Below are 12,265 nucleotides of genomic sequence, written 5' to 3'. Positions count from 1 at the left end.
AGGAGACTTAGAAGTTGACAATAATATGGCTCCACTGCCATCCTCTTCGAATTAAGTGCTTTATTTATTTACTTATGTATCTATTTATTTTTTTGGCAACCAACAGAGTCCAGAGCTAACAAATGGCAAAGCATGGCTTAGAGGAGAAATGAGAAAACGTCAACAATGTATTCAGGTCTTTAGGTTCATTTTAAACTCTTGTGATTCACAGATTCAACCAATATGTAAGCACAACGTGTTTTACCTGTGGGGAATGAACGTGAAGCCCACTGAAGCCACGGCTGAGTATAGTTCAGATCAGGCATGGCCAACTTGCTAAAGCAAGTATTTATGTGTTCATCACAATCAACCTGACTGACCAGCAAAGCTATGAGGATGGACATAAAAGGCGTTTTATGATGCAAGAATGAAATGCCCTGAGCCGTGACTGTGTTCTGGGAGCACAGTCAAGGGAGCCCAGGCCCTTTGTGTAGAATCCCGCAGAGCCTCCATGCACACTTACTATAGCAAGGCTTCCCTGCCCTTTCCAGAATCCCCAGAGGATGCCACTTCATATTTAGCCAGATATTGAGTGAATTTACCTCTAAGGTCCTGATTTAGAACACTTCCTGATGAACCTGAGGGTACAGTTCATCCATCCTCACACCCACACTCAAGGCAGTGGCCTGGTCAGACTCGGGACCAACCAGGATAAGCACTTCACTGGGACAATGGTCTTGCATCAGGAACATCTGCCCTAAGATGTGGGAGTTTATTCTCTGAATTTCTCACTGAACTCCAAACAAAGGGAAATGCTTCCCTGAAGCAGACCAATAGTCCATCCAGTGTGATTTAAACTGCGGATGGCCAATACGTGACATCTGCCTTTCCCATTCATCACAAACACTACATCTTTTCCCCTTGTGCCTGGTTTGAAATCTTCCCAGCCACCACTAACTGACCAGGTTCCCACTCAAACTGAATCCTATTTTCGAGCCTGATACACACAACTTCTGGAGAATAACTAGAAATCAGAGAGGAATCGGCTGGCAGCTGGCTCAATTAGCAAGAAGGAGCATTTGGGCCATTGAACTATTTTCTCAACTACAAGTTTCAATTCCAGTCTCCATTAAATAAATGCTACCCTGAGTTAACCATAAAACTTAGTAACTTTTTCTTTTTCCCTTGTTCCCCAAATTATCTCCTTTTCGATACAAGAAGCAGTTTCCTTAGTAAGTAGCCTAACTCTACAAATTCTTTAGGTGTCATCCTTGATAGCTTCCCTCCTTTCCCCACCTTCATGTAACTTACCAGTAAATCAATTCCATTTCTAAATATATCCACCCACTCCTCTGCATTTTCATCACCACCCTCTCCATCAGGCACATTTTGTTTCCTGGGTTCCTGTGCAACATCCTCATTCCTAACTGGCTTCTTCACCTCCAGTTGTGCCCCTTTAAATCCATTCTTCATCCAGCAACAGTGGCAACACTGAATCTTTTCTTTTTTTGGCTGGTCTCACTCTCACCGAGGCTGGAGTGCTGTGCAGTGGTCTCACTGCAGCCTCAAACTTCTAGACTCAAGCAATCCTCCTGCCCCAGCCTGCCGAGTAGCTAAGACTACAGGCATGTACCACCACACTCATGGCTAATTTTTAAAATGTTTTTATAGAGACAGGATCTCACTATTTGCCCAGACTAGTCTTGAATGCTTGAGCTCAAGAAGTTCTCTCACCTCAGCCTTTCAAAGCACTGGAATTACAGGCGCGAGCTACCGCACCTGGCCAGCTGATAGTCCTAAAGTGGAAATCGGATCACATCATTGTCCTTTTTTAGGCCATTTGTTTTCTATTGCCCGAGTAAATCCCAGACTCTTTCCTGCAGCCAGCAGGGCTCTGCCTATCATCTTGGCAACCTCATCTGCACCACTGTTCCCTTGCTTTTTCTGCTCCAAATCCCTGGTCCTGTCTCCTTCCTCTCTGCAAAACATTCACTTAGAGACCTGAGAGAAACCAAGCGTAGCCAAAGACCTTACAGTAGTAGGTAATATTTTACAGTGAATGCTGAAGGGGAGAAAGAAATTGGAAATAAAAACAGAAAAAATGAGATTTTATAGCCAGCCAATCTGTTTTCCTCTTACAGAGGCTCCAGGCAGACATATTCTAATGTTTTAGGACAATTAGAAATCTTACTTTGATGCCTGGCAAAATTACAGGTTGCATAATAAGAGGAAAATGTATTGCAAGCCAAATTCCCAGCATGCAATTGGGTGCCCTGAGCATCTCCAAGCATCTATGGTTGTCCTGCATGCAGCAGAGAAAACTTCCTCTTCTTCCAGTCAAAGGGCAAGGCCCCAGAGATATTCACATGCAATTTAAATGTGTTCTTGGTCAGGATAGCTATTTGCATTCAAAGGAAGTCATTCCTGAAGCATTTCTTTCAGTATTCCAATTAGAGATTTAAAACACACATGCACGTAAATGCGAACGCTTTAAATTGAGGTGTAGAACCATATTGAGGTTACTAACTTAATAATGTTTGAGCCATCAAATAAATGTTCCATAGTAGTTAGTTCATAACACAGTTTAAGTTATGTCTAGGTTGGTTTGGGTTAATAGTCCCTTTAATTATTCTAATAAGGCTTCCTTGCTTGCCAAGCTATATTATCTTTCCATTTAGCCTCATCACACTACTATTTTTTTTATGAGCTCCCTAAAATTGGTGATAAGGGAGTCAGCTCTGTCCAGAGAAGAAAAGAGTTTATCTGTGACTCTGCATCCATTTATTGATTCCACAAAGATTCAAGAGCACCTACTGTGTACCAGGCACTGGGTGGGCTGAGCACAGGACAAGGCACAGGTTCCTCCTTTCAAGAGTCTACGATCTGGTGAAGGGGTCCCAGGCAACTCACATGCAGAGGGTAACTGTTCAGGAAAAGGGCTGAAGCAGTGCAGCATATTTGAGAAGTATCCGGGAGTATTGTGTTGAAGCTGAGACACAAGGAAAAGTCAGAATAAGCCAGGCAGAGGAGTGGGTGTCCCCAGTAGAGGAAAGAGCCTGAGCAAAGACCTGGATGGGAGGGGTGCCCAGGCAGCACGAGCATCCCAGCTGCACTGCCTCCATCAGGAGGTTTATCTTGAGCTCGTGGGCCTCCATTTACCTGAGTCCCAGGTTCCCAGGTTTTCATTCCCTCTAGCTTACCTGGGGGGCACAGTTTTGCCATTCTCAGACTTCAATTTTGAATAAGAAATCTTTAAGAGGCACCACCCCGCTTGCAAAAAAAAGTTAAGTGATTTTTTATTTTGCCAGGGCTAGAGTCAAATAATGAGCATGTTGTGAAGTATGAAATGCACAGCCAATGGGAATGTAATTTAAAAGACACTGATTTTAATAACTAAATGACTTTAATACCTGATTTATAAAACCATTTACGGCCAAAAAGGGTAACCTTAATTTTTTTTACTTGTCCTTCACTGCATTTTTCTAGAACATAAGCTTTACCAGGGCAAGAATCTTAGTTTTGCTTCATTAATGTTTCACAAGTGCTAGAATATGAGCACGTAATAGCCATTCACAGTAAACATTTGTTGAATATATAAGAAACTTTATGGGGGCTATTATGTTCTGTGGAGGTTTCCCGTATCCTGGGAAATCTTGACTATCACGGTCCATGGTTGCCCTTGAAAGATGGGGGAGGGTTTCCCCAGAATGGATAACACTGGTTTTAATATGGCAAATAAACCAAGGATGAGGCTGTTAAAAAGGGGTGTGGTGGACAGAGAGAACATAGGGGAACACACAGAGGATCTCAATAAATTATTCTGTCCCGCACAGTACTGTGCAATCATTTCAATCATCCTTCACTCACAAGCCAGTTAAGAAAAAACTCCTAAGAGAAGCCCAAGGACTCAGGGCCAAACGCCCAGCACTGGCAACATTTGCCCACACTTCCGTGACAGTAAGTAGAAAGCGAGGAACCTTGACCTGGCACGTTGGTTGCTTCGAGCTCACTTTGGCTGGAAAGCAGGGAGCCTTCACTCCTTGCCAGCACTCGTTTGAATCCTAAGTGAACTCCCCTGGCTTCTGGGCAAATCTTTCTGGTGTGTGAACCCTTCAACCGCCTGCCACCACGAGGCTTTCTTCCATTCTCACCTCAAACCCCTAGGAAACTTCTCTGAAACTTCAAAAGTTATTCACTCAGACACTGCTTTGTTGGTTGGAATATAAATGTCCGAGAGTCTTGACATCTTCTATGGAGATCTTTAAAGAAGACTTCAAAGAAAGAGCTCTCCTGCTTTGAGAATTTCCCACATAGTAAGCGAAAATAATTGCCCCTTTCTATACGTCTCTGATCTCATCCAGAGGGACCAGTATATTAAAAAGCCTGAGACAGTGCCAGTGAATATACTCACAAGCCTGTGCTGTGCCTGGAGCCACAGAGCCAGAGCTTGTGTGGTCACTGCATCATCCAGCCCCTTTCGGCCCTTACACGACAATATGTGGACACTGTCACTTGGAAATCAGACTCTATTCTTTGGAAGTAGATGATCATTTTCCTTTTATGAGTACTAAATCTGTTTTTATAAAGAAACAAAATCTTATGAAATTAAAATCTGACGCAGTGTCTTACTTCTGGACATGGCGTCTTCTATTTTACAGGGCATCTTTAGCCCACATTGTGTGTAGAATTGGGGATACGGGTTGGAGTTAAAAAGAAAAGCTTAGACGTTGGCGAGTGCCCACCCCCTCCGCTGAAAGATAACAGAACACAATGAAAGAATTTTAACTGTTGTCCCAAACCCACTCAAAGACAAAGCATTGAGAAAATAAACGAAGCAAATGTTTTCAGTCTGATCCTCAGATTATAAGTAACATAAAATAACAGCACTTACCTGATATAGCTTCTGAGAGGACCAAGTGAAATAACACCACAGCCCAGTTACTGGCACAGAGTGAGTGCTACTGTAAGTTAGTTGCTTTGTTAGTAGCTAAGGAGATAACTACAGTTTTGCCCCAGGCAAGTGGCTCTCAATCACAGCTGTGTAGCAGATCACCTAGGCCCAGCTGTGGCCCTTCTGCGTTAATTGGTCGGGGTGAGGCCCAGTTCAGGTACAGCTGAAGACCTCACCAGGTGATTCTATTAAGCAGCCAAGGCTGAAAATCACAGTTCAAGGAGGTCCAAGAATAAGAACAGAGACCATGTATCCTTCTGACTGGATTAAATACCAGGCAGATGATAAACAGGGGAGGAAGAGGGAGAGAGAGGGGAATAAAAGAAAAACAGAACGAGAAAGAGAAGAAAATTTTATATAGTAAGGTTTAAAAAGAAGTTTGAAAATGACATCTTTTGTCAATAGCAAGTGTGTGTTGGCTACAAAAGAGAAATAATAACACCCAACCTAACTGAAATGAAGCAATTACTAAGTCTTAATAAGAGTCTTATTAAAACAACAGTTTTCATCTGTCCTTCTGGCGAGGGAGACCTGTTGACACAGCTAAACGACATAGGAAAACATACCCAGATTAACAAGAGGGCAGTCATTTAATGCAGAAATCCAGTTAACATAAAGAGACAGAGGTTGAACAACAGATAGGTCTTCAAACAATACTGCATAGTGTCACGAGTTAGCTCTTGAGCACGTTTGTTCTGTTTATCTTATTTCGATTCCAGTACAAAGACAGAGAAGAGACTTCAATTAAAAAAAACAATAAGGCAACAGAAGAAGAATCTTCCTGTGACAAGGAACATCCACAAATAATGCACAAATATTTGGTGCTGACACAATAAGACACCATCAAGACAAGTTCTGAAGAGGCTGCATTAAAATTTAACAAGCATGATACAATGACAAGAAAATTATACTTGCTTTGTTACGTACCCTTCTGCAAATAGAAATGACTCTCAGGTAATTGTTATATACAAACTTTCTGAAATAAATGGAAATCATACAAATTTTTCCATTGCAGTTTCTTCTTTCTCTATACCTAGAAATGTCCCATGGCACTGCTCCCTATTCTCACAGTCAAAGCATAAATAGTCAATAAAGCACTTGAATCCACAGTAGTCTTGTCCTTAGAAAGGTTGGGAGGTTTTGCATGATTTTCTATCAGTAATCCAGAAAGGGCTGGCAGGCAACAGGTTGGAATGTAAAAGACTGCTTTGTGCTTGGAATCCTGAACTCCACACCGTTCCCCTCAGGAGTCACCCGCGCCGTGGACAGGCCTGGTGCAGACAGTCATACCGTGGAGTCTCTGCCAGACTTTAGCTGTGCAATCTTGGTCCGGCTAATAAACGGGTAAGCAATGCAGAGACCTCCAGCTGCCACAATAAAGCCTAAACTGCACCAGGCACAAAAGATGGACCAGCTGTAACCATGTTCCACATCAGCAGGCAGGCTATAAATGAGCTTCGGGAGCCGGTTCAAATCATAAGAGATACTGGCGGCATAAGTGCAGAGGGAAATGGTGCAAAATATCCCTATAAATAATACAAAGAGAACAGAATGATTAGTTACAGTTTTGCCTATTACAAGGCAAATGCCAGACAGGTCTTTATGAAAATCAGGTCAGCCAGTGAAGCAGTCACTCCAAATTTGCGAATGATCCATAATTCCTTTACTTGAATTAATTCATTCGACACACATTGGCAAAACTTCTGTGTGCCAGACCCTACACTAGGGATTGGAGATGGAGAAATGAAAAAGAAAAATTCTGGTAACTTGAATTATTCAGAATTATCTAATTTGAATGGTATGTATTTTTTTAAGAATTAAAAAAAATTTTTTTATTCTTAAAAACAATTTAATGAAAGATCTATTTTTAAGACAAAAACTCCTACAATCACTCAAATTGAGCACAAAATAGTTTTCATTTTCCCTTGCTCTCCACCAAATTTCACACACATACTGTATGTAATCATTATACAAAATCCGCTTTCTTTTTTAATTAACATCATAAATATTTATCATGTTGTCTTAAATAATACTTTAGATGAACTTACACAAGTGGCTAAATCATTTTTGTTAAGGCACAAAGTCTGACATATACCAGGGCCTCAACAAATGGAGTTTTTTCAATGAATGAATGCTTTTAAATAGTAAAAATTAAGTCCAGCAATTTGGAACTGCTGTAAAATAGCTGAGTAAGGAGATCATCCACGTTAACCACTCAAAATGGAGGCAATTGGAGCAACATAGGAAAATGGACAGACCCAGAAGTTTGCTTTTTAGACCAATGCATGTGTGGGTAATTTTCCTTCTGCAACACTAAAAGCGGAACTGATTTTAAAAATGCCTAAGCCCCAAACACAGGATTTTTAGTGCTCATGTCATGTGGATATAGGTGCTTCTATTCCACCACAATGAACCCTCAAGATGCTCCTTTTGGATGTGCAGAGGATCAGAATGTGACGAGTAATAAAAACAGAAACTGGCACCCAATCAAGCATCAGAATGTCCAGTTCTGTTCTGAATCCTACACATCTCTTCTTCATAGTCTGGTTTATCCCTGTGTACAACAGAGACAGCATTTATTAGAAAATTCCTTTGGCATCCTTAGGGTTACATGTATCATCTCCACTGGAAACAGAGACACAGATTTTGAAACTGAAAAGAGAGAGCTAAAAGTAGCAAATTACCTCCCTGACCTCCATCCCAAAGCCCCCTGCCCCCAACCCACCACTCTTTTTTAACCTATAGCTTTGAAGATTAGAAACACTAACAGAAAAACAAATTCATAGCAGGCAGCAATTTGGAGGAAAGGAAGGTCACCTTAATGCCATCTTTAAAGTGTTAGAATTCTGCCTCCATGTAAATCACGTAAGAGCACACTGCCTGAATCTTTTTCCAAATGTGCATTTAGAAAATAAAGGTTCTAAATTAAAAGAACACTTGATCTGAGATAATTTTATATTTTCTACTCTTTGCTTAATGCTGCACTTAAACTCTAAAGTGATTCTGTTTTACTAAAAACGATAAAATCTTTTCTTCTGACTTCCTGCTCCAATTTACTGTAGGAAACATATCACTTTGAGTTCTCAAAGAGAAAAATCAAGATGGAAATAATTCTCTCATAAAGTAATGGACCACTCAAAAAAGAATCCTCGACTTTTCTCAAACCTTGTGAAAAGCAAATGTTCTTACATCTACACAAATGTTTTCACTGGCACCAAAACAAAGGCAGTTTTTATATATAACAAGGCCTTTTTAATAAATACTGGTAATAGAACAATAGGCAGTTAGAAAAAATAATCTTTGAAGCATCAACAAGTAAAATAGAATAATAGAACAATGACCTCTTCACAGGAAAAACAACTTTATTCTGCATTTAGTGGTTTGCACACAGCTGAATGCCTAAAAGCAAGCATTTTTACAAGTAACGCGGTTTTAATGACCTAGGAAAGCTTGAGTTCAAACCTAGACTTTAAGCGTCCTTTGATGTCCAAATGCATTGGGTGGGGTGTGAGAAATAAGTATTCTAGTTTCCAGCTCTGCTAAACACTATGCAAACTTGAAATTTCCTAACCTCTCTGAGCCTTGGTTTCTTCATCTAGGGAAAAAAGAATGGGAGACTTAGTTACTGAAGTCCCTAAAAGTATCAAATTTCTGTGATTCTGTGATTCTTTTATTCCAAAATGCGACATGAAACAAGAATATTTATTAAAACTTCCTAGTGAATCTAGTACTCAGCTTAGCAATTAAATGAAAATGGAATGTCCAATGTACTTATCTTTCTGTATATACTCCCTTTGATTTTACACTTAACATTTATTTTGTTACCTCCTCTCCCCTGCCAACCCCATAAAATTGCTTTTGATGACATGAATACTATCATTACACCACCAGTTCATACTGAATAGAAAATAATGACAAGAAACAATCTATTCTGAGGATTTAACCAGAATGATTTCTCTCTGCCCTCAATGTCATGAAAGTTGTGCTTTTCCTGGGGAATTGATTTGTGCATACCTCATGGACACTGTGAATGATGTCACTAACAGAATTTTTCTTTGTCCAAGTTGCCAGAGCACTGAAGCTCCCTAAAGCTAAATCTATAGCCAACCATGAGCAAAAGTATGGAATTTCATGGCCTGCTTTTTGCTTCTAATTTCACTCTTGGATCCATGTTGCTTTGGAAACCTGACTGTCCCTTTGTCTTACTTTATTTATTTGTATTAATTTAAGTGGCATCTCTATGCCAGTTAAGTTTTTTTGGAACAGGGCATGCATCAAACTTTGATTCAGACTTGTTCTATTTCTTGTTGCCTTTATTTAGTCAGCTGAGCATGGTGGAGAGAAGACTTATCTGCCCACAAATATGTCCCCTCTCTGTCCATCCCCCTTCCCACAAAGGCCCCTATAGCTGGCTCTTCTGTAACACCTCTTCTCCTTCCAAAGTGCTCTCGAAGTTGTTCTTAGTGAGATGAAAGCAGGGCAGGAAAGAGTGACAAGAAAAGCTTACCTAGGAGCTCTTCCTTTCAGAGCCTCACATTTCTAAGAATGTTTGCACATATATAGCTGCCACCGCTATGATTTGTGAGATGGGCAGGAGTGAGGTGATCACAAGGAAATGTACTAAGAGGAGACAAAGCATTGTTTCCAACTTTTCCAACAAGCTTTTGTAAACGAAACCTAACCCATTCAAGACATTTTTAAAAACAAAACAGAAAAATTCTAAATTCAAAGACATCAAGAAAAAGGTTGTTTGAAATGATAAAAGCATTCTTACTGTAGCTGGGTTAATAGTTTTAGGTCAGTGTTGAGAGTGTAGAATTCTATTTTAGGTTTCATATGCACATCTTATAGTACTCATAGGTATGAGTTTGTCAGAGTTGCTGTAACAAAGTACCACAGACTGGGGGTGGCTTAAACAACAGCAATTTATTTTCTCACCATTCTAGAGGCTACAGTCTAAGATCAAGGTGTCAGCGGGATTGGCTTTTTAAACTGAGGACTCTCTCCTTGGCTTGTCAATGGCCATTTCTCCCTGTGTCTTCACACAATCTCTCCTCTGTCACCACAACCAAGTCTCCTCTTCTTATAAGGACACCAGTCATTTGGGTTAGGGCCCATCCGTATCACTTCATTTTAACTTAATTTTTTCTTTAAAGACTCTATTTTCAAATATTGTCACATTCTGAGGTAGGAGACAAAGATACCAACAAATGTATTTGGGGGTACACAACTCAGCCCATAACACTGCACATGTGTGCATGCGTGCGTGCGTGTGTGTGTGTGTACTCATGATAAAGCATACTTTTAGCTTTTTTATAGATTTTAGCAAGATTGTACTATTTTAAGTGTTATTCAATAAGTTATTCAACAATTATTTATCGAGTATCTACCATGTCCCAAACCTAGTTCTGGTATATTAGAGATAGTTTAGTTTCGTGAGCTTTCTTTGGTCACAGCTGGACTCGGTTCAACACTGATGTGGTCAGGAGCCTCAAGCATTCTTTCCACTCCACTTTCCTGGCTGCATCTCAGGAAAAGGCCGTAGAGATCTCTTAGACTTCCCATAAGTTCTGTGTGGGGTCCAACAGAGGTGAGCACATGGAGTCAAGAAAATCTGAACAAAACTGAATTCTCCAATACATTGAGTTCTACCAACTTAACAGTTCATCGCAAATTACCCCAAGTAGGGATTACCTATGTAGCAAATTATTTCTGATAATGCTGCATTTTCATGGGCCAATCTAATTAATGCAAGGTATGTGAAAGGAGTATGGAAGGATTAATAAGGTATTACCTCTGCATTCAGAAAGTTTAACTCTAATGGTCCTTCCTGAAGCTCCATGGGGACAAAGGTGGCTTCTCCTCCATTCTGAGGCTTTCCCTTCCTTTACACTTCTCCCCTGCCTAGCTGATAATCTTCAGCCAGCCAGCGGCCCCCAGAGAAAGAGAGAGGTTCTTGAGTCCCGAGCTCAGTCCTGACTAGTGCTGACAGCATCTTCAAAAAAGTGAATAAATTACTGGTTTCCTGACAAGCCCTGCATGCAGCTACTTTTCTTATAAAATATTAAAAGGTTTTCTGCCAATATTCCTAATTAGAAGAAACCACAATATCACAGAATTACAAGGCTAGAAGGGATATTTTCAGATCAGGACAGAAGTAAACTTATGCTACCATCCCAACATCATCAACCTAATTTCTTACCCTAAAATCATGGTGCCGGCTGGTAAGATATAATTAGGGTCATGGGGCCCATTCTTTTGACCACCGTTTTTTAATATGCTTATAAGGCTGAAAGGAGTGGAAGTTGCTTCACCCTGTTTAGCCTGCTTGATAAATAATGTAGCTACAACACCCAAAGGCATAAACATTGATTTTTTTTCCCCCTACTCATTGGAAAGATGGCCTGCCCATCGTTCTGGCCTCTTTGGTCTTCCATCAGATGCCTCATGCTAGTTTTCACACAGATTACTCAAAAAGCCATTCCTATATTGTCCTAACTGACTGCCAGACCTAACAGAGGGAAACAAACTCTTAGACACACACGCACAAAATGCAATTCCTAAATCCCAAAAGTATCCGATCTTTTCTGAAAGACTGAAGCAATCTTTTTAGTGGCAAATCCTGGCCTGGTCTGACATAGGCTATTCTAGTTCTTATTGATCCCATCTAATGTGAATATTCATATGTTTAGCTACAGAAATGTTAAGTATTTGATGTCAAGATGCCACCCCAGACCTTGCTGAGGGTGTTAAAAAAACACAGGATATATGTACCATGTTACTCTTCTAAAATAAACTTTTTAAAATCCTGAATTACAAAACACATCTGGCCCCCACAGATATAGAAAAAGTATCATGGACCTGTAGTTTCAGGACGTAATCAATGGATAATCTAGATAATTCAATACACCTGCTATGGCGGAGTCTTCTTTTTTTATTTGGATTCATTGAAACAAAAGAACCAATAAGCCAGTGAGGGTAGGTGTTAACTGTCCCTGGAGCTCTGCTAGGGCTGCCTGGACTGTCTCCTCTGTCTCTGCTGTCACGAAGGGAGTGTTTCACACTGTGTGTGATCTTCCAATTGGCCACTCAAGGCACAGCCTGTCAAGGTGAACGCACTGGGTGAGCAGTGAGTTCCCCACCAAGGGAGGCTCAAGCTTTATCCAATATTTAGGACTCCTGGTGAATTAAAAAATAATAAAAATCCTACAATAGAGACATAAAAATGTTTAAATATTTAAAAACATTTGCATCAAATAAACTTTTAAAAGATTTATATTTATAACTTAAATTATAATGAGTATAATTATATTATCATATCCATCTAATAGAATG

The 12,265-nt window shown here is 40.2% G+C and overlaps 1 protein-coding gene across 4 annotated transcripts in view; it reads right to left on the bottom strand.

Moving 5' to 3' along the window:
- Positions 1-5,267: 5,267 nt before the first annotated feature.
- The window catches only part of TMEM178A (transmembrane protein 178A), a 56,411-nt gene continuing 49,413 nt past the window's right edge, over positions 5,268-12,265 (bottom strand). For 3 of the 4 annotated variants that reach the window (XM_064364022.1, XM_012450645.3, XM_012450648.3), the window contains one exon: positions 5,496-6,456. In XM_064364022.1, coding sequence (XP_064220092.1) covers positions 6,215-6,456 — 242 coding nt within the window. In that variant the 3' untranslated portion in view covers positions 5,496-6,214. Of the gene's footprint in view, positions 6,457-12,265 lie in introns of all 4 variants that reach the window. The other variant, XM_021670784.2, reaches the window with a different exon arrangement.

This window comes from Aotus nancymaae, unplaced genomic scaffold, assembly GCF_030222135.1.
Source record: "Aotus nancymaae isolate 86718 unplaced genomic scaffold, 86718_ANA_hifiasm-v0.15.2.pri h1tg000057l, whole genome shotgun sequence".
Taxonomy (NCBI): Eukaryota; Metazoa; Chordata; class Mammalia; order Primates; family Aotidae; genus Aotus; species Aotus nancymaae.
Note: the sequence above shows the minus strand (reverse complement) of the source record. Positions and strands in the feature narration are given on the sequence as shown.